The sequence below is a fragment of the Cnephaeus nilssonii genome, assembly GCF_951640355.1.
Source record: "Cnephaeus nilssonii genome assembly, chromosome: 3".
In the NCBI taxonomy this organism is placed as follows: Eukaryota; Metazoa; Chordata; class Mammalia; order Chiroptera; family Vespertilionidae; genus Cnephaeus; species Cnephaeus nilssonii.
Genome location: NC_137074.1, coordinates 7,950,689 through 7,970,419, shown reverse-complemented (window position 1 = coordinate 7,970,419; position 19,731 = coordinate 7,950,689). Strand labels below are relative to the sequence as shown.

The following is a 19,731-nucleotide window of genomic DNA, read 5'->3' as shown; positions in this document are numbered from 1 at the left end:
CCCCAGCGCGTCTCCCAGGCCAGTAAGACCAACACCAAACAGGGTGCGCGCACTGCAGCACACGCCAGTGGTCCGCAGGCGGCGCCCTCCGCGGGGTCCCAGATTGTGCAAGGCGCCCGTCCCTCACCCAGCTCCCCCCGCCCTACCCCACTCGATGCCCCCCACCCCGACCCCACCCACACCCCACCCCACCCCTAACCGGCCTGGGCGCCCCGCCCCTCCCACCGGACCGCCCTCCTCCCCGCCCCCCGCGTGGCTCCGCCCCGCGTCACCTGACCGGAGGACTTATGACGGAGGGCCGTGCTCGCAGCTCACCACTCGCTCTGTCTTCCCTGCTAAACTCACTCGCAGACCATTGCTCTGTGCTCCCTGCTCCTCCGTGCCCGCTGCTCCGCCATGAGCGCTACCCGGACGATGTGCGGTGGGTGCTCCGCCGCCCGGCCCGCCACAGACGAGATCCAGGCCATCGCCGACAAGGTAGGCGCCCGGGTCCTCCCGAGCCCGGGTCGGGTCCCACACCGTCCGCAGAGGGGCAGCGCCCGCCGGGACGCGGAGACCATTGGCGCTGGGACATGGACCCCGGCCTCGGCTTCTGGGCACTGCGCGCCCAGGCTGAGGGCCTGGTGTGTGTCCTGGGGGTTCAGGGGGGAATCCGAGAGATGGAGACAGAGCAGGTGGGATGGAAGTTGGCGGTCAATGAACCTGGGGAAGGGTATGCAGGGGGCCCACACTTCTACCCTTCCTTATTCTAGTACTCCTTGTGTAAGTTTAAAGTCATCTCCAAATAAACGTTTTTTAAGACAAAAACAGAAACCAAGCCTGGTTCAGACCCTGGGCAGCGCTGGACGCCTGTGCCTCAGTTTTCTCGTCTGTAAAGTGGGCAGCACTGGGGTGCCTTCACCGAAGGTTCTGGGGAAGGTGAGATGGTGGGGCCACAGGAAGGCGCAGGTTCTGAGAAGACACAAAGTCAAGCAAACCTGCTTCTTCCCTGACCCGATAGTACCGCTCCCACCCCCCACCCACTTTGCTCAGGTGGTTTAGACCATCTGACCACAGTAAAGCGTGGTGAGTCAGTCCCATGAGACTTTGAAAATGAGGAATTTGTAGACACTGCGAGGCGAGCCAACTTGGGCGAGGTTCCTCTCCCACGGCTCCGGAGCCCAGGCCCTCCTGGGGTTCCCGGTTTACCAGGCCTAAGGAATTCCTCACTTGCTGAACTTTGTGCATCAGCTCACTCAGGAGAGAGGGGTTGCTGTCTGGGGCTCCTTAATGTGGTGGTGGTCCCTTGAAAGTGACAAGTCAGAGGGCAGTCACCATTGCCCCTGGGAGGCAGTTCTTGAGGGCGCGGCTTTGCCTGTGGCTCCTAGAGGACAGGGCAGGGACACCCTCTTGCTGCCTCGAGTACTGACTCCTCCCCAAGCTCTCTGGGCTGCAGGTGAGGAGAACAGAGGTCAGAGAGGGAGCCCTGGCCAGAAGGATGTCAGAGTCCCAAATTCTGGCTCAGCCTCCTCAGGTAGCACCCACCAGTCCCGACCTTGGCCTTCCCTGGCCTTCTGCTCTGTCCTGGCCCCTTGAGGGCTGGTAACTGGCAGCTTCCTAACCATCCCCAGGCCTTTAGTGCTTCCCTTCGCTCGAGCACAGCCCATCTCTCTCCTGGCCAACAGCAAATCAGTGAACCGCCACCACGGGCAGGGCCTGGAGGCTGCCACATGCCCCGTCCCATGGCCTGCATTTGGGTTTTCTCACCAGTCCTTGCTTTCCTGCCTCCACTCCTGAAACAGGCCAAGAGGGAGGCGATTCCTTCCCAGACTCCCCTGTGCGTTTGTGTGTGTCACTCATTCCCTCAGGCTTGTCCACCGTCCGCAGGGTCAGATCCCTGCAGACCGAACATGGCACCTTGAGGCCAGGTAAGCACTGAGACAGGTCGGCCTGCAGTGAGAACTCTGCAGCCGCATGCAGAGGGCAGAGGAGCAGCAGGAGGGGCCTGCTTCTCCCTTCCTGACCCTCCTCCTGTCCTTAGTGCTGACTCCATCCCCCTCCTTTCTTATCCCTAGTTAGGGCCCCTCCCTGAAGGCGCAGGGCGGCCATGCAGCCTTTGTTCCGTTGGCCAGTGACTCACTGGCCTGTCATGCCAGTCACCCTGTCGGCTCCCACAGCTCATCAAGCTGCCCTAACGCAAGTCCTATAACTTTCTACCCCGAGTCTAGTCACTCCAGCCACAGTCAGCATGCTCCAGTGCCTGCCAGGTGGTCTAGAGAGCAGCCAGAGACCTTGCAACCAGGTTTGATTTTACAGTAAGAAAAACACACCAACAGCCTGCTCTCTCCTGCCTCCATGAAGATACTCGGTTAATAAGAGGCCAAGATCCCGGGAGACGGGATTAAACCCAAAGTTTGATTCCTGTTTGAGACTCAGATCAGGATCCGCATCTGCCCAAAGGCATGGCATCCTCGGGAAATGACCTAAAAATGCAGGAAACTCCTTTACCTGCAAAGCACTTTCTCTACTGCCTCATCTGCTTCAAAAGAACTTAGGAACAGCCTCAGGGCCCAGGAGGGGGAAGTCAAGAGAGTTCAGGCACATCTATGAGATGGAAGATTAAATCTAAAATTAAAATTATCTTTAGTCTAAAAATTTAAACTTTTACGTTTTTCATTTAAAAAGAGTCATTAAAAATTATATACAGCGTTCAAATGAATTGTTTGTGTCTTAGGTAAAAAAGAAAAGCAGGGTATAAACTTGTAGGTAGTGTCATAATGATGAAGATATAAAAACTTCCCGCACCTAGAAAAGAAAGGGCAAGTGAGATGCTGAAATCATACCTTTGGAACTTCGGTGGAATTAAGGAATTGTTTGCTGCACTTTATCATTAGCGCGAACAGCCACGAGCATGTCAAACTCGCGGCTGGTGGGCCACATGCCTCGTGCCGGCCACGAGTTTGACATGCTTAGTCCTGCACTGCGAGGAATAACCTGTAAAGGGCGGGCCTTAGAGGTCAGTTTGTAACATCTGACAGGAGGCCGCGGCTCCCGTGTCAGTCACTCTGGCAGGAAGGAAGACACCGCTTTCCCCTCTCTCCTGCCCCCTAGGTGAAGGCCCAGCTGGAGGAGAAGGAAAACAAGAAGTACCCCACTTTCAAGGCCACGGAGTACAAGAGCCAGCTGGTCGCAGGGACTAACTACTTCATCAAGGTGGAGTGTCAGCTACAGGGGAGCTCATGCAGACATGGGAGGAGGGAGGACCTATAGGGGCCAGTACAGGGGTGCTTAAGGGGGGTTCCTGTAGCCCTAGCTGGTGTGGCTCAATGGATAGAGCGTCAGCCTTTACACCAAAGGGCCGTGGGTTTGATTCCTGGTCAAGGGTGTATACCTGTGTTGCAGGTTCAGTCCCTGGCCTCAGTTGGGGCGCATGCAGGAGGCAATCAGTCGATATATCTCTCTCACGTCGATGTATCTCTCCCTCTCTTTCTCTCTAAAAATCAATAAAAATGTTTTTAAAATAATGAAATAAATGAGTGTGCATGCACTCATGCAGGCCTCCATGGAGGAGAGGACTGAGCCTTTCAGGCAACTAAGGGCTCTGAGGAGCGAATGCAGCGTGCCAAGGGTGCTGGCGGGGGTGATGGGCGTCTGCTGGGCCCGAAGGAGGAAGATGGGAATGTCACCGCCCTAGTTGCTGATGCCCTGACGGGACTCGGCCTCCAGGCTCTCAGGGCCTTTTTCACACAGTCCGCCAGGCACAGGGACTTGGGGTCAGAGGCAGCACCTGCCCCCCTCACTCCACTCTCTCTTCGCAGGTTCAAGTTGAAGATGATGACTTCGTGCACATTCGAGTGTTTCAAAGTCTCCCTCATGAAAACAAGCCCTTGGCCTTGCACGACTATCAGACCAACAAGACCAAGCAGGACGAGCTGACCTATTTCTAGTTCTGGATTTTGAACTGAACCTTCGCCACGTGGTTCTCTGTCACGTGTTCGCGTGCCGGAGTCATAAATGAGCGACGTCTCTGTGCTACTCTGCACCAATCTGGTGTCTCTGCTTCTGATTTTAATGGCATGATTTTCCTCCCAATCAATGATCTCAGCTAAATTGCTTTCCGAGAGGCCTTAGGTGATCTCTAAATAAATGCATTTTTAAGTTTTTGCAAATTTCCTTTGTTGTGGATGTTTTTCTTCATCTGAAACCATAACCACCATACAGACGTGTCCAGACGTGTTCTCAAAGGTCTTTCACGGCCACGCGCCAGCCTGAGCCAGCTGAGACCCCTCCACCTGAGGAGGAGAGTCCAGCGGGGTTGCCCCAGGTCCCAGCAAGTGGGTGGTAGCCCCAGGGCCCCAGGAGCCTGTTCCCACTACAGCTCTGCCCCCTGCTGCCTGGGCTCTGCACCCTGTCTCCAGGCCTCGGTTGCCCATAAGTAAAAGGATTCGAACAAACCCGATTCTAGACCATGAGTGCAAGATGTGCTCAGTCACACTGTGTTTCCGTAGCAGCAGTCACATGGCAGGGCCCAAAGTGTTGCGCAAACCTGCTGCGCAGCTGCCCTGAGCACTGGCGGCCTGGGAGGCTGTGCGGCACCTGCTCAAAGCCTGAGCATCTGGGAGGGCCTGCCTGTTTCAGCAGGGGTCCTGCCCCTCAGTGCAGTCAGTACCTGGTTGGTTGGCCCCGTGTTTGTGTGAAATAGAATTAAAGAGTGCCCCTGACATCAGAGGAGTAATGACAGTTTGGTGAGATTTCTATCTGTGTGGCTCAGGGTCAAGGTAGAATACAATGAGTGGCCAGATTATTATGATCTCTGAACGCATAATAATCTGGCCACTCAGTGTATATCCTATGTAATAAAAGGCTAATATGCAAATTGTCCCCTTGACCAGGAGTTCGACCAGCAGGCCGGTCGGCCAACCGCCCATGTCCCCTCCCCCTGGCCAGGCTGGCCGGACCCCACCCATGCACAAATTCATACACAGAACACACTGAGTGGCCAGATTATTATGACCACCGCATCAGTACTTTGTTGGGCCACCTTTTGCCTTCTATACTGCGGCGATTCTTCTTGGCATTGACTCCACGAGATGTTTAAAGGTGATGCGAGGAATCTGACACCATGCCTGATGAAGAGCACTGTCCAGTTCTGTGAGATTTGATGGTTGTGGAACCAGCTGCCTGATGGCTCTTTTAACTTCGTCCCACAAATGCTCAATTGGATTGAGATCTAGTGATTGTGGGGGCCACCTAAGCAAGGTAAAGTCTTGCAGAAAGCCTGAGTGGGTAGGGCACCAGAGTGGGTTGGCGGGGAGGGGACTTGGGCCACGGTGAGCAGGGCAGGGCGGGGCAGGGCAGGGCAGGCCCTTTCTTTAAGAGGGAGATGTGTGCCCAGCCAGCATGGCTCAGAGGTTCAGCATTGACCTATGAACCAGGAGGTCATTTTGATTGCCGGTCAGGGCTCATGCCCAGGTTGCAGGCTCCATCCCCAGTGGTGGGAGCATGCAGGATGCAGCCAATTGATGATTCTCATCATTGATGTTTCTATCTCTCTCTCCCACTTCCTTCCTCTCTGAATCAATATATATTGATTGATACACACACACACACACACACACACACACACACACACTAGTGGCCCGGTGCACAAAATTCCTGCACGGGGGGAGGGGAGGAGAAGGGTGTCCCTCAGCCCGGACTGCACTCTCTCCAATCTGGGACCCCTCAGGGGATAACCCGCAGTCAGACATCGCTCTCACAATCCAGAACTGCTGGCTCCTAACCACTTGCCTGCCTGCCTGCTTGCCCCTAACTTCTTCTACCTGCCAGCCTGATTGTCCCTAACTGCTCCCCTGCTGGCTTGATTGCCCCTAACCACCTCTGCCTTGGCCCTGCATCCGGGACCCAGGATACCCTTCTCCAGGCAACCACAGGCACCCGGGATCTGGGCTTCCTTCCCTCTGGTCAGCCATAAGTGCCCAGGCCGGCTACAGCCGCGGGGATGGTGGGCAGGTGGCTTCACCTGCGCTGCAGCTGCAAGTGCTGGTGCCCAGGACCGCAGGGTGGGAGGCTTCTCCATCTCCCAGGCCACAGCCAGCCGCTGTTACTGGTGCCCAGGACTGCGGGGTGGGCGGCTTCTCCATCTACCAGGCTGTAGCCAGCGCAGGTACTGGTGTCCAGGATGCGGGGTGGGCGGCTTCTCCATCTACCAGGCTGTAGCCAGCCGCAGGTACTGGTGCCCAGGATGCGGGGTGGGCGGCTTCTCCGTCTACCAGGCTGTAGCCAGCCGCAGGTGCTGGCACCTGGAACGCAGGCAGGCGGCTTCTCTGTCTTCCCTGAAATGCAGTGTGGGCGACTTCTCCAGCTGGCTGCGGCCTGGGATCATGGGGCACGTGGCTTCTTCGTCCCCCTGGGCCACACCCAGCCTCAGGCACTGGGGCCCGGTTTCTCCATCTCCCCCAGGACGTGGGGCAGGCGGATATGAGGCTTCTGCTGTTGACTTCTTATGGCAAATGGACACACAGCAAATCAGCACAGGAGAAGGTCATACAGAGGGAGTCAGGAGACCCCGGGAGGAGGCTTCCAGAATCCTCTCCAGGTGAAGTCGCACGGGCCACACTTACCTCCCCAGCAAGGAGCTGTGACAACACCTGTGAGGGGTCGACTACCAGGAAGCAAATGGAGACAACCCACTTCTTTTCCATTGGTGGGTACAGGACAGTTAACACTTACAGTAAGTAGACATGTATGTGGCAACAACATAACTGGTGCCAGTGTGGTTATGCCTCCAAGGGGTTTGGAAAAGAAATTCACCCTGACTTATCAAAGGTATCATATCCTAGACCCATAAGCACAATGGACAGGGCTTCCTTAAGATAAAGATGGATCTTTTACCAGGAAGCTATAGGCGTGGGATGTGATTACCCGCATGCCCTGCCCTGCCAGGAATTTATGATCGAATCACCTTTGTGGTTACTTTCAGGCTCACCAAGCAGCGCCCAGAGCTTGTCCGGTCTGCTATGTAGCCCCTTTTTCATTCACACATTCATTCATTCAGTCATTCATGAATGACTGGATTTTAGGGTCTCTCCTTCCCCTCCACATCAGGCCTCCCACCCTTCCTTGAATTACAAACCAGGCTCTTCCCTGGCAGGCACCAGAAAAGCTTGCCTCTCCCACTTACCTGCTCATGGGCCACTCCCATTGGGGTTCCACACTGAGCCCTGCAGAAGGCAAGGCTGGGCCTGCTCCTGCAGTCAGCACCCAGTGGTGGGAGAGGCCCAGAATCCCCTGAGGTGCAGCCCTGGAGTGGGGGAGGGGGTGCAGCTGGAATGCTACTCCCACTCCAACCTGAGGCCCTGGGAGGCATCTCCTCACTGGACTCCATTGTGCCTCCTCTGCTCACACACATCAGCCCTTCACTATGTCCCTGGGTCACACGCTGGTGACATCCAGAGTGGCTGGTGCAAGCTGGGTGCTAGACCAGGTCTTGCAGATGAGAAGTGCAAAGCAGTCCAATGCACTGGGGAGTGAGGCCAGGCAGGGCCTGGCCCTGGACTCCAGGATGCCCTGGCAGTCTGTCCCCCAGCTACTTCTGGAGCCCAGTGGGCACAGACTTCTCTCCCTACTGCTCTTGGGGACTCTGAGGTCCAGCTCCCACTCATCTCCGGGTCTCTCCCACCTGGAACCTGCCCTGCAGGCAGTGTGGCAGCGGAGTTCGGAGGTCATAGCTTCCAGAGCTCAGGCCCAGGGTGTGGGTCTGCAGCTTCAAAGGGGAGGAGGACACATCACAGGAATATGGGAAGAGCGGATGGTTGGTAACCAGCTGTCTGCCCTGCCATGCAGGTGCGCCTCAGGTTTAAAAAGAAATTAACTCTGATCTCTGCTCTCTTTCTGGACCAGGCTCCCTACCTACATGTTTTTAATGTAATCATTTTATTTTTAGTCCTCCCCCGCCCCTCGCTTTATTTTAGAGAGAGGAAGGGAGAGGGAGAGCAAGAGAGAAACATCAATGTGAGAGAGAAACATTGATCAGTTGTCTCCAGTTTAGGGCCCCACGGGGATATGGAACCCCAAGTTGAACCCAGGACCCGTTGGTGCACAGGAGAAAGCTCCAAAGGACTGAGCCACACCGGCCAGGGCCTTACCTAAATGCTATGAAGGGAGAGGTGAAGGTTCTCCTCACCCCAATGGCTGGGTCTCCATTACCCTCTGCTCAACATAATAATGAGAAAGGGGCACATTTTGGAGGCGCGCAGAGCCCAATACGTCCCAGCGCGTCTCCCAGGCCAGTAAGACCAACACCAAACAGGGTGCGCGCACTGCAGTACACGCCAGTGGTCCGCAGGCGGAGCCCTCCGCGAGGTCCAAGATTGTGCAAGGCGCCCGTCCCTCACCCAGCTCCGCCCCCCCCCCCGCCACACCCTACTCGATGCCCCCCACCCTGACCCCACCCCGCCCCCGCCCGTAACCGGCCTGGGCGCCCCGCCCCTCCCACCGGACCGCCCTCCTCCCCGCCCCCGCGTGGCTCCGCCCCGCGTCCCCTGACCAGCGGACTTAAGAAGGAGAGTCGGGCTCCCAGCTCATCACTTGCTCTGTCTTCACTGCTCATCTCACTCGCAGACCATTGCTCTGTGCCCGCTGCTCCGCCATGAGCGATACCGGGATGGTGCTCGGTGGGTGCTCCGCCGCCCGGCCCGCCACAGACGAGATCCAGGCCATCGCCGACAAGGTAGGCGGCCCGGGTCCTCCCGAGCCCGGGTCGGGTCCCGCCCCGTCCGCAGAGGGGCAGCGCCCGCCGGGACGCGGAGACCATTGGCGCTGGGACATGGACCCTGGGCCTCGGCTTCTGGGCTCTGCGCTTCCAGGCTTAGCGGGGAGGGCCTGGTGTGTGTCCCGGGGGTTCAGGGGGGAAACCGAGAGATGGAAACAGAGCAGGTGGATGGAAGTTGGCGGTCAGTGAACCTGGGGAAGGGTATGCAGGGGTCCCACACTTCTACCCTTCCTTATTCCAGTACTCCTTGTGAAAGTTTGAAGTCATCTCCAAATAAATGTTTTTTAAAACAAAAACAGACACCAGGCTGGGATGCAGAGGCAGAGCCTGGTTCAAACCCTGGGCAGCGCTGGACGCCTGTGCCTCAGTTTTCTCGTCTGTAAAGTGGGCAGCACTGGGGTGCCTTCACCGAAGGTTCTGGGGAAGGTGAGATGGTGGGGCCACAGGAAGGCGCAGGTTCTGAGAAGACACAAAGTCAAACAAACCTGCTTCTTCCCTGACCCGATAGTACCCCTCCCACCCCCCACCCACTTTGCTCAGGTGGTTTAGACCCGTGGTCAGCAAACTGCGGTTCTCGCGCCACACGCGGCTCTTTGGCCCCTTGAGTGTGGCTCTTCCACAAAATACCACTGCCTGGGCAAGTCTATTTTGAAGAAGTGGCTTTAGAAGAAGTTTAGGTTATAAAAATTTGGCTCTCAAATAAATTTCCATCGTTGTACTGTTGATATTTGGCTCCGTTGATTAATGAGTTTGCCGACCACTGGTTCAGACCATCTGACCACAGTAAAGCGTGGTGAGTCAGTCCCGTGAGACTTTGAAAATGAGGAATTTGTAGAGACTTCAAGGTGAGCCAGCTTGTGCGAGGTTCCTCTCCCACGGCTCCGGAGCCCAGCCTCCTGCGGCTCCCGGTTTCCCAGGCCTAAGGGATTCCTCACTTGCTGAACTTTGGGCATCAGCTCACTCAGGAGAGAGGGGTTGCTGTCTGGGGCTCCTTAATGTGGTGTTGGTCCCTTGAAAGTGACAACTCAGAGGGCAGTCACCATTGCCCCTGGGAGGCAGTTCTTGAGGGTGCGGCTTTGCCTGTGGCTCCTAGAGGACAGGGCAGGGACACCCTCTTGCTGCCTCCAGTACTGACTCCTCCCCAACCTCTCTGGGCTGCAGGTGAGGAGAACAGAGGTCAGAGAGGGAGCCCTGGCCAGAAGGATGTCAGAGTGCCAAATTCTGGCTCAGCCTCCTCAGGTAGCACCCACCAATCCTGACCTTGGCCTTCCCTGGCCCTCTGCTGTCTCCTGGCCTCTTGAGGGCTGGTAACTGGCAGCTTCCTAACCATCCCCAGGCCTTTCGTGCTCCCCTTCGCTCTAGCACAGCCCATCTCTCTCCTGGCCAACAGCAAATCAGTGAACCGCCACCACGGGCAGGGCCTGGAGGCTGCCACATGCCCCGTCCCATGGCCTGCATTTGGGTTTTCTCACCAGTCCTAGCTTTCCTGCCTCCACTCCTGAAACAGGCCAAGAGGGAGGCGATTCCTTCCCAGACTCCCCTGTGGATTTGTGTGTGTCACTCATCCCCTCAGGCTTGTCCACCGTCTGCAGGGTCAGATCCCTGCAGACCGAACATGGCACCTTGAGGACAGGTAAGCACTGAGACAGGTCGGCCTGCAGTGAGAACCCTGCAGCCACAGGCAGAGGGCAGAGGAGCAGCAGGAGGGGCCTGCTTCTCCCTTCCTGACCCTCCCCCTCCCTCCTGTCCTTAGTGCTGACTCCATCCCCCTCCTTTCTTATCCCTAGTTAGGGCCCCTCCCCGAAGGCGCAGGGCGGCCATGCAGCCTTTGTTCCGTTGGCCAGTGACTCACTGGCCTGTCATGCCAGTCACCCTGTCAGCTCCCACAGCTCATCAAGCTGCCTTAACGCAAGTCCTCTAACTTTCTACCCCGAGTCTAGTCACTCCAGCCACAGTCAGCATGCTCCAGTGCCTGCCAGGTGGTCTAGAGAGCAGCCATAGACTTTGCAACCAGGTTTGATTTTACAGTAAGAAAAACACACCAACCAGCCTGCTCTCTCCTGCCTCCATGAAGAGACTCGGTTAATAAGAGGCCAAGATCCCGGGAGACGGGATTGAACCCAAAGTTTGATTCCTGTTTGAGACTCAGACCAGGATCCGCATCTGCCCAAAGGCATGGCGTCCTCAGGAAATGACCTAAAAATGCAGGAAACTCCTTTACCTGCAAAGCACTTTCTCTGCTGCCTCCTCTGCTTCAAAAGAGCTTAGGAACAGCCTCAGGGCCCAGGAGGGGGAAGTCAAGAGAGTTCAGGCACATCTATGAGATGGAAGATTAAATCTAAAATTAAAATTGTCTTTAGTTTAAAATTTTAAACTTTTATGTTTTTCATTTAAAAAGAGTCATTAAAAATTATATACAGCGTTCAAATGAATTGTTTGTGTCTTAGGTAAAAAAGAAAAGCAGGGTATAAACTTGTAGGTAGTGTCATAATGATGAAGATATAAAAACTTCCCGCACCTAGAAAAGAAGGGGCAACTGAGATGCTGAAATCATACCTTTGGAACTTCGGTGGAATTAAGGAATTGTCTGCTGCACTTTATCATTAGCGCGAACAGCCACGAGCATGTCAAACTCGCAGCTGGTGGGCCACATGCCTCGTGCCGGCCACGAGTTTGACATGCGTGGTCCTGCATTGCGAGGAATAATCTGTAAAGGGCGGGCCTTAGAGGTCAGTTTGTAACATCTGACAGGAGGCCGCGGCTCCCGTGTCAGTCACTCTTTCAGGAAGGAAGACACCGCTTTCCCCTCCCTCCTGCCCCCTAGGTGAAGGCCCAGCTGGAGGAGAAGGAAAACAAGAAGTACCCCACTTTCAAGGCCACGGAGTACAAGAGCCAGGTGGTGGCGGGGACTAACTACTTCATCAAGGTGGAGTGTCAGCTACAGGGGAGCTCATGCAGACATGGGAGGAGGGAGGACCTATAGGGGCCAGTACAGGGGTGCTTAAGGGGGGTTCCTGTAGCCCTGGCTGGTGTGGCTCAATGGATAGAGTGTCAGCCTTCACACCAAAGGGCCGTGGGTTTGATTCCTGGTCAAGGGTGTATACCTGGGTTGCAGGTTCAGTCCCTGGCCTCAGTAGGGGCGCATGCAGGAGGCAATCAGTCGATATGTCTCTCTCACATCGATGTATCTCTCCCTCTCTTTCTCTCTAAAAATCAATAAAAATGTTTTTAAAATAATGAAATAAATGAGTGTGCATGCACTCATGCAGGCCTCCATGGAGGAGAGGACTGAGCCTTTCAGGCAACTAAGGGCTCTGAGGAGCGAATGCAGCGTGCCAAGGGTGCTGGCCGGGGTGATGGGCGTCTGCTGCGCCTGAAGGAGGAAGATGGGAATGTCACCACCCTAGTTGCTGATGCCCTGAAGGGACTCGGCCTCCAGGCTCTCAGGGCCTTTTTCACACAGTCCGCCAGGCACAGGGACTTGGCGTCAGAGGCAGCACCTGCCCCCCTCACTCCACTCTCTCTTCGCAGGTTCAAGTTGAAGATGATGACTTCGTGCACATTCGAGTGTTTCAAAGTCTCCCTCATGAAAACAAGCCCTTGGCCTTGCACAACTATCAGACCAACAAGACCAAGCAGGACGAGCTGACCTATTTCTAGTTCTGGATTTTGAACTGAACCTTCGCCACGTGGTTCTCTGTCACGTGTTCGCGTGCCGGGGTCATAAATGAGCGGCGTCTCCGTGCTGCTCTGCACCAATCTGGTGTCTCTGCTTCTGACTTTAATAGCGTGATTTTCCTCCCAATCAATGATCTCAGCTAAATTGCTTTCCAAGTGGCCTTAGGTGATCTCTAAATAAATGCATTTTTAAGTTTTTGCAAGTTTCCTTTGTTGTGGATGTTTTTCTTCATCTGAAACCATAACCACCATATAGACGTGTCCAGACGTGTTCACAAAGGTCTTTCACGGCCACACGCCAGCCTGAGCCAGCTGAGACCCCTCCACCTGAGGAGGAGAGTCCAGCGGGGTTGCCCCAGGTCCCAGCGAGTGGGTGGTAGCCCCAGGGCCCCAGGAGTCTGTTCCCACTACAGCTCTGCCCCCTGCTGCCTGGGCTCTGCACCCTGTCTCCAGGCCTCGGTTGCCGCCCATAAGTAAAAGGATTCCAGCAAACCCGATTCTAGACCATGAGTGCGAGATGTGCTCAGACAGTCACACTGTGTTTCCGTAGCAGCAGTCACACGGCAGGGCCCAAAGTGTTGGGCAAACCTGCTGCGCAGCTTCCCTGAGCACTGGCGGCCTGGGAGGCTGTGCGGCACCTGCTCAAAGCCTGAGCATCTGGGAGGGCCTGCCCATCAGTGCAGTCAGTACCTGGTTGGTTGGCCCCGTGTTTGTGTGAAATAGAATTAAAGAGTGCCCCTGACATCAGAGGAGTAATGACAGTTTGGTGAGATTTCTATCTGTGTGGTTCAGGGTCAAGGTAGAATACACTTAGTGGGCAGATTATTATGATCTCTGAACGCATAATAATCTGGCCACTCAGTGTATATCCTATGTAATAAAAGGCTAATATACAAATTGTCCCCTTGACCAGGAGTTAACCAGCAGGCCGGTCGGCCAACCGCCCATGTCCCCTCCCACTGGCCAAGCTGGCCAGACCCCACCCATGCACGAATTCATACACTGAACACACACTGAGTGGCCAGATTATTATGACCACCCTATCAGTACTTCGTTGGGCCACCTTTTGCCTTCTATACTGCGGCGATTCTTCTTGGCATTGACTCCACAAGATGTTTAAAGGTGATGCGAGGAATCTGACACCATGCCTGATGAAGAGCACTGTCCAGTTCTGTGAGATTTGATGGTTGTGGAACCAGCTGCCTGATGGCTCTTTTAACTTCGTCCCACAAATGCTCAATTGGATTGAGATCTGGTGATTGTGGGGGCCACCTAAGCAAGGTAAAGTCTTGCAGAAAGCCTGAGTGGGTGGGGCACCAGAGTGGGTTGGCGGGGAGGGGACTTGGGCCACGGTGAGCAGGGCAGGGCGGGGCTGGCCCTTTCTTTAAGAGGGAGATGTGTGCCCAGCCAGCATGGCTCAGCGGGTGAGCATCGACCTATGAACCAGGAGGTCATTTTGATTGCCGGTCAGGGCTCATGCCCAGGTTGCAGGCTCCATCCCCCATGGTGGGGGCATGCAGGAGGCAGCCAATCGATGATTCTCATCATTGATGTTTCTATCTCTCTCCCCCTCTTCTTTCCTCTCTGAAATCAATATATATTGATTGATAAACACACACACACACACACACACACACACACACACACACACACACACACACTACTGGCCCGGTGCTCGAAATTCGTGTACAGTGGAGCTATAGTGGGGGGAGAAGTGTGTCCCTCAGCCCGGCCTGCACCCTCTCCAATTTTGGATGCCTCAGGCAAGTGGTTAGGAGCCAGCAGTTCTGGATTGTGAGAGGGATGTGTGGCAGTCAGACATCCCTCTCACAATCCAGAACTGCTGGCTACTAACCACTTGCCTGCCTGCCTGCTTGCCCCTAACTTCTTCTGCCTGCCAGCCTGATTGTCCCTAACTGCTCCCCCGCTGGCTTGATTGCACCTAACCACCTCTGCCTTGGCCCTGCATCCGGGACCGACGATTCCCTTCTTCAGCCAACCACAGGCACCCGGGATCAGGGCTTCCTTCCCTCTGGTCAGCCATAGCTGCCCAGGCCGGCTGCAGCCACCGGGGATGGTGGGCAGGTGGCTTCGCCTGCGCTGCAGCTGCAAGTGCTAGCGACCGGGACCACAGGGTGGGCGGCTTCTCCATCTCCCAGGCCACAGCCAGCCGCAGGTACTGGCACCTGGACCGCAGGTGGGGGGCTTCTCTGTCTTCCCTGAAATGCAGTGTGGGCGACTTCTCCGGCTGGCTGCAGCCTGGGATCATGGGGCACGTGGCTTCTTCGTCCCCCTGGGCCACACCCAGCCTCAGGCGCTGGGGCCCGGTTTCTCCATCTCCCCCAGGACGTGGGGCAGGCGGATATGAGGCTTCTGCTGTTGACTTCTTAAGGCAAACGGACACACAGCAAATCAGCACAGGAGAAGGGCATACAGAGGGAGTCAGGAGACCCCCAGAGGAGGCTTCCAGAATCCTCTCCAGGTGAAGTCGCACGGGCCACACTTACCTCCCCAGCAAGGAGCTGTGACAACACCTGTGAGGGGTCGACTACCAGGAAGCAAATGGAGAAACACCCACTTCTTTTCCATTGGTGGGTACAGGACAGTTAACACTTACAGTAAGTAGAGATGTATGTGGCAACAACATAACTGGTGCCAGTGTGGTTATGCCTCCAAGGGGTTTGGAAGAGAAATTCACCCTGACTTATCAAAGGTATCTTTCCTACATGCATAAGCACAATAGGCAGGGCTTGCTTAAGGTAAAGATGGATCTTTTACCAGGAAGCTATAGGCGTGGGATGTGATTACCCGCATGCCCTGCCCAGCCAGGAATTTATGGTCGAATCACCTTTGTGGTTACTTTCAGGCTCACCATGCAGCGCCCAGAGCTTGTCCGGTCTGCTATGTAGGCCCTTTTTCATTCACACATTCATTCATTCATGATTGGATTTTAGGGTCTCTCCTTCCCCTCCACACCTGGCCTCCCACCCTTCCTTGAATTACAAACCAGGCTCTTCCCTGGCAGGCACCAGAAAAGCTTGCCTCTCCCACTTACCTGCTCATGGGCCACTCCCATTGGGGTTCCCCACTGAGCCCTGCAGAAGGCAAGGCTGGGCCTGCTCCTGCAGTCAGCACCCAGTGGTGGGAGAGGCCCAGCATCCCCTGAGGTGCAGCCCTGGAGTGGGGGAGGGGGTGCAGCTGGAATGCTACTCCCACTCCAACCTGAGGCCCTGGGAGGCGTCTCCTCACTGGACTCCATTGTGCCTCCTCTGCTCACACACATCAGCCCTTCACTATGTCCCTGGGTCACACGCTGGTGACATCCAGAGTGGCAGGTGCAAGCCGGGTGCTGGACCAGGTCTTGCAGATGAGAAGTGCAAAGCAGTCCAATGCACTGGGAGTGAGGCCAGGCAGGGCCTGGTCCTGGACTCCAGGATGCCCCGGCAGTCTGTCCCCCAGCTACTTCTGGAGCCCAGTGGGCACAGACTTCTCTCCCTACTGCTCTTGGGGACTCTCAGGTCCAGCTCCCACTCATCTCTGGGTCTCTCCCACCTGGAACCTGCCCTGCAGGCAGTGTGGCAGCGGAGTTCAGAGTTCATAGCTTCCTGAGCTAAGGCCCAGGGTGTGGGTCTGCAGCTACAAAGGGGAGGAGGACACATCACAGGAAGATGGGAAGAGCGGATGGTTGGTAACCAGCTGTCTACCCTGCCATGCAGGTGCGCCTCAGGTTTAAAAAGAAATTAACTCTGATCTCTGCTCTCTTTCTGGACCAGGCAACCTACCTACATGTTTTTAATGTAATTATTTTATTTTTAGTCCCCCCCCCCACCCCTGCTTTATTTTATTTTATTTTTTTTTCCAATTTTTTATTAAGGTATTATATGTGTACATATCTTACCATTGCCCTCCCCACACCCCACTCCCATATATGCCCCCACCCCCCAGAGTTTTGCATCCATTGGTTATGCTTATATGCATGTATACAAGTCCTTTGATTGATCTCTTATCTCCCCCACCTCTCCCTAACCTTCCCCTTGTAATTTGACAGTCTGTTTGATGCTTTACTGTCTCTGTATCTATCTTTTTGTTCAAGTTTATAATGTTCTTTATTATCCATAAATGAGTGAGATCATGTGGTATTTTTCTTTCATTGACTGACTTATTTCACTTAACATAATGTTCTCCAATTCCTCCCAGGTTGCTGCAAATGATGAGAATTCCTTCTTTTTTATGGCAGCATAGTATTCCATTGTGTAGATGTACCACAGTTTTCTGATCCAGTCATCTGCTGACGGGCACCTAGGCTGTTTCCAAATCTTAGCTATGGTGAATTGCGCTGCTATGAACATAGGGGTGCATATATCCTTTCTAATTGGTGTTTCTAGTTTCTTCGGATATATTCCCAGGAGTGGGATTACTGGGTCAAATGGGAGTTCCATTTTCAGTTTTTTGAGGAAACTCCATACTGTTCTCCACAGTGGCTGCACCAGTCTGCAATCCCACCAGCAGTGCACGAGGGTTCCTTTTTCTCCGCATCCTCGCCAACACTTGTCGTTTGTTGATTTGTTGATGATAGCCATTCTGACAGGTGTGAGATGGTACCGCATTGTTGTTTTGATTTGCATCTCTCGGATAATTAGTGACGTTGAGCATGTTTTCATGTGTCTCTTGGCCTTCCTTCTGTCTTCTTTTGAAAAGATTCTATTTAGGTCTGTTGCCCATTTTTTTATTGGATCATTTATCTTCCTTTTATTAAGTTGTATAAGCTGCCTGTAGATGTTGGAGATTAAACCTTTATCAGTGATGCCATTTGCAAATATGTTCTCCCATGCAGTGGGCCTTCTTGTTGTTTTGTTGATGGTTTCTTTTGCTGTGAAAAAGCTTTTTATTTTGATGTAGTCCCATTTGTTAATTTTCTCTTTAGCTTCCATTGCCCTAGGGGCAGTGTCAGTGAAGAATTTCTTTTGGCATATGTCTGACATTTTGCTGCCTGTGGATTGCTCTAGTATTTTTATGGTTTCCCGTCTTATGTTTAAGTCCTGTATCCATTTTGAGTTTATTTTTGTGTATGGCGTAAGTTGGTGATCAAGCTTCATTTTTTTGCATGTATCTGTCCAATTTTCCCAACACCATTTATTGAAGAGACTGTCTTTATTCCATTGTATGTTCATGCCTCCTTTGTCAAATATTAATTGAGCATAGTGGTTTGGGTCAATATCTGGATTCTCTATTCTGTTCCATTGATCTATATGTCTGTTCTTGTGCCAGTACCAGGCTGTTTTGAGAACAGTGGCTTTGTAATACAGCTTGAAATCTGGTATTGAGATCCCTCCTACTTTATTCTTCTTTCTCAGGATTGCTGTGGCTATTCGGGGTCTTTTTTTATTCCAGATGAATTTTTGGAGAGTTCTTTCAAGGTCTGTGAAATATGCCGTTGGTATTTTAATGGGGAGTGCATTGAATCTATAGATTGCTTTGGGTAGTATGGACATTTTAATGATGTTGATTCTACCAATCCATGAACATGGTATGGTCTTCCATCTGTTTACGTCTTCCTCTATCTCTTTTTTCAGTGTCCTGTAGTTTTCCGTGTATAGGTCTTTTACCTCCTTAGTTAAGTTTATTCCTAGGTATCTTAATTTTTTTGGTGCGATGGTAAATGGGATTGCCTTTTTAGTCTCTCTGTCTGTAAGTTCACTATTGGTGTATAGAAAGGCCATAGATTTCTTGGCGTTAATTTTGTATCCTGCTACATTGCCGAATTCATTTATTAAGTCTATGAGTTTTTTGACGGAGTCTTTCCGATTTTTTATGTACAATATCATGTCGTCTGCAAATAAAGACAGCTTTACTTGTTCTTTTCCAATTTGGATGCCTTTTATTTCTTCTTCTTGTCTAATTGAAATGGCTAATACTTCCAGTACTATGTCAAACAGGAGTGGTGAGAGTGGGCATCCCTGTCTTGTTCCTGTTCTTAGGGGAAATGTTTTTAGTTTTTGTCCATTGAGTATGATGTTTGCTGTGGGTTTATCATATATAGCTTTTATTATGTTGAGGTATGAGCCATCTATTCCCACCTTGTTGAGAGTTTTTATCAAGAAAGGGTGTTGGATTTTGTCAAATGCTTTTTCTGCATCAATGGATATGACTATGTGATTTTTATCTTTCAATTTGTTTATGTGATGTATCACGTTTATTGATTTGCGGATATTGTACCATCCTTGCATTCCTGGGATAAATCCTACTTGGTCATGGTGTATGATCTTTCTGATGTACTGCTGGAGCCGATTTGCTAGAATTTTGTTGAGGATTTTGGCATCTATGTTCATGAGGGATATTGGTCTGTAATTCTCTTTCATTGTGTTGTCTTTATCTGGTTTTGGTATTAGGGTGATGCTGGCTTCATAGAAGGAGCTTGGAAGTGTTCCTTCCACTTGAATTTTTTGGAATAGTCTGAGGAGGATAGGTTTTAGTTCTTCCTTGAATGTTTGGTAAAACTCTCCTGTGAAGCCATCAGGCCCCGGGCTTTTGTTTGCCGGAAGCTTTTTGATGACTGCTTCAATTTCGTCCATAGTTATTGGCCTATTGAGCTGTTTAGATTCTTCTTGATTGATTTTTGGAAGGTTATATTTTTCTAGGAATATGTCCATTTCCTCCAGATTGTCCAGTTTGTTGGAATAGAGTTGTTTGTAGTATTTTGTAACAATCCTTTGTATCTCAGCAGGGTCTGTTGTTATTTCACCTCTTTCATTTCTGATTTTGTTTATTTGGGTCCTCTCTCTTTGCTTCTTGGTGAGCCTGGCTAGAGGTCCATCAATCTTGTTTATCCTTTCAAAGAACCAGCTCTTGGTTTTGTTGATCGTATGTATTGTTTCTTTGGTCTCTATGTCATTTATCTCCGCTCTGATCTTTGTTATTTCCTTCCTTCTGGTTACACTGGGCTTTTCTTGCTGCGCTTTTTCTAGCTCTTTGAGTTGTAGGGTTAAGTAATTTATTACCATTGTTTCTTGTTTTTTGCAATAGGCCTGTAGAGCTATGAACTTCCCTCTCAAGACTGCTTTCGCTGTGTCCCATAGATTTTGGATTGTTGTGTTTTCATTGTCATTTGTTGCCATGATGTTTTTTATTTCTTCCTTGATCTCTCTGGTGACCCAGTCCTTGTTTAATAGCATGCTGTTTAGTCTCCATGTGTTTGATTTCTTTGGATTGTTTTTATTGTAGTTGATTTCCAGTTTTATGCCACTGTGATCTGAGAAGATGCTTGATATAATTTCTATCTTCTTGAATTTGAAGAGACTTTG

At 52.6% G+C, this 19,731-nt stretch overlaps 2 protein-coding genes across 2 annotated transcripts; both read left to right on the top strand.

Annotated features, from left to right (window-relative positions):
- Positions 1-294: 294 nt before the first annotated feature.
- Positions 295-4,152, top strand: LOC307096683 (cystatin-B-like). Its single transcript, XM_079766281.1, has 3 exons — positions 295-477; positions 3,091-3,192; positions 3,798-4,152. Exons 1-3 carry the CDS (start codon positions 397-399, stop codon positions 3,924-3,926), a joined length of 312 nt encoding a protein of 103 aa, XP_079622407.1. The 5' UTR covers positions 295-396; the 3' UTR covers positions 3,927-4,152.
- A 4,370-nt stretch (positions 4,153-8,522) lies between these two features.
- Positions 8,523-12,636, top strand: LOC307097023 (cystatin-B-like). The gene is made up of 3 exons (XM_079766876.1): positions 8,523-8,710; positions 11,577-11,678; positions 12,284-12,636. Exons 1-3 carry the CDS (start codon positions 8,630-8,632, stop codon positions 12,410-12,412), a joined length of 312 nt encoding a protein of 103 aa, XP_079623002.1. The 5' UTR covers positions 8,523-8,629; the 3' UTR covers positions 12,413-12,636.
- The last annotated feature ends 7,095 nt before the right edge of the window (positions 12,637-19,731 follow it).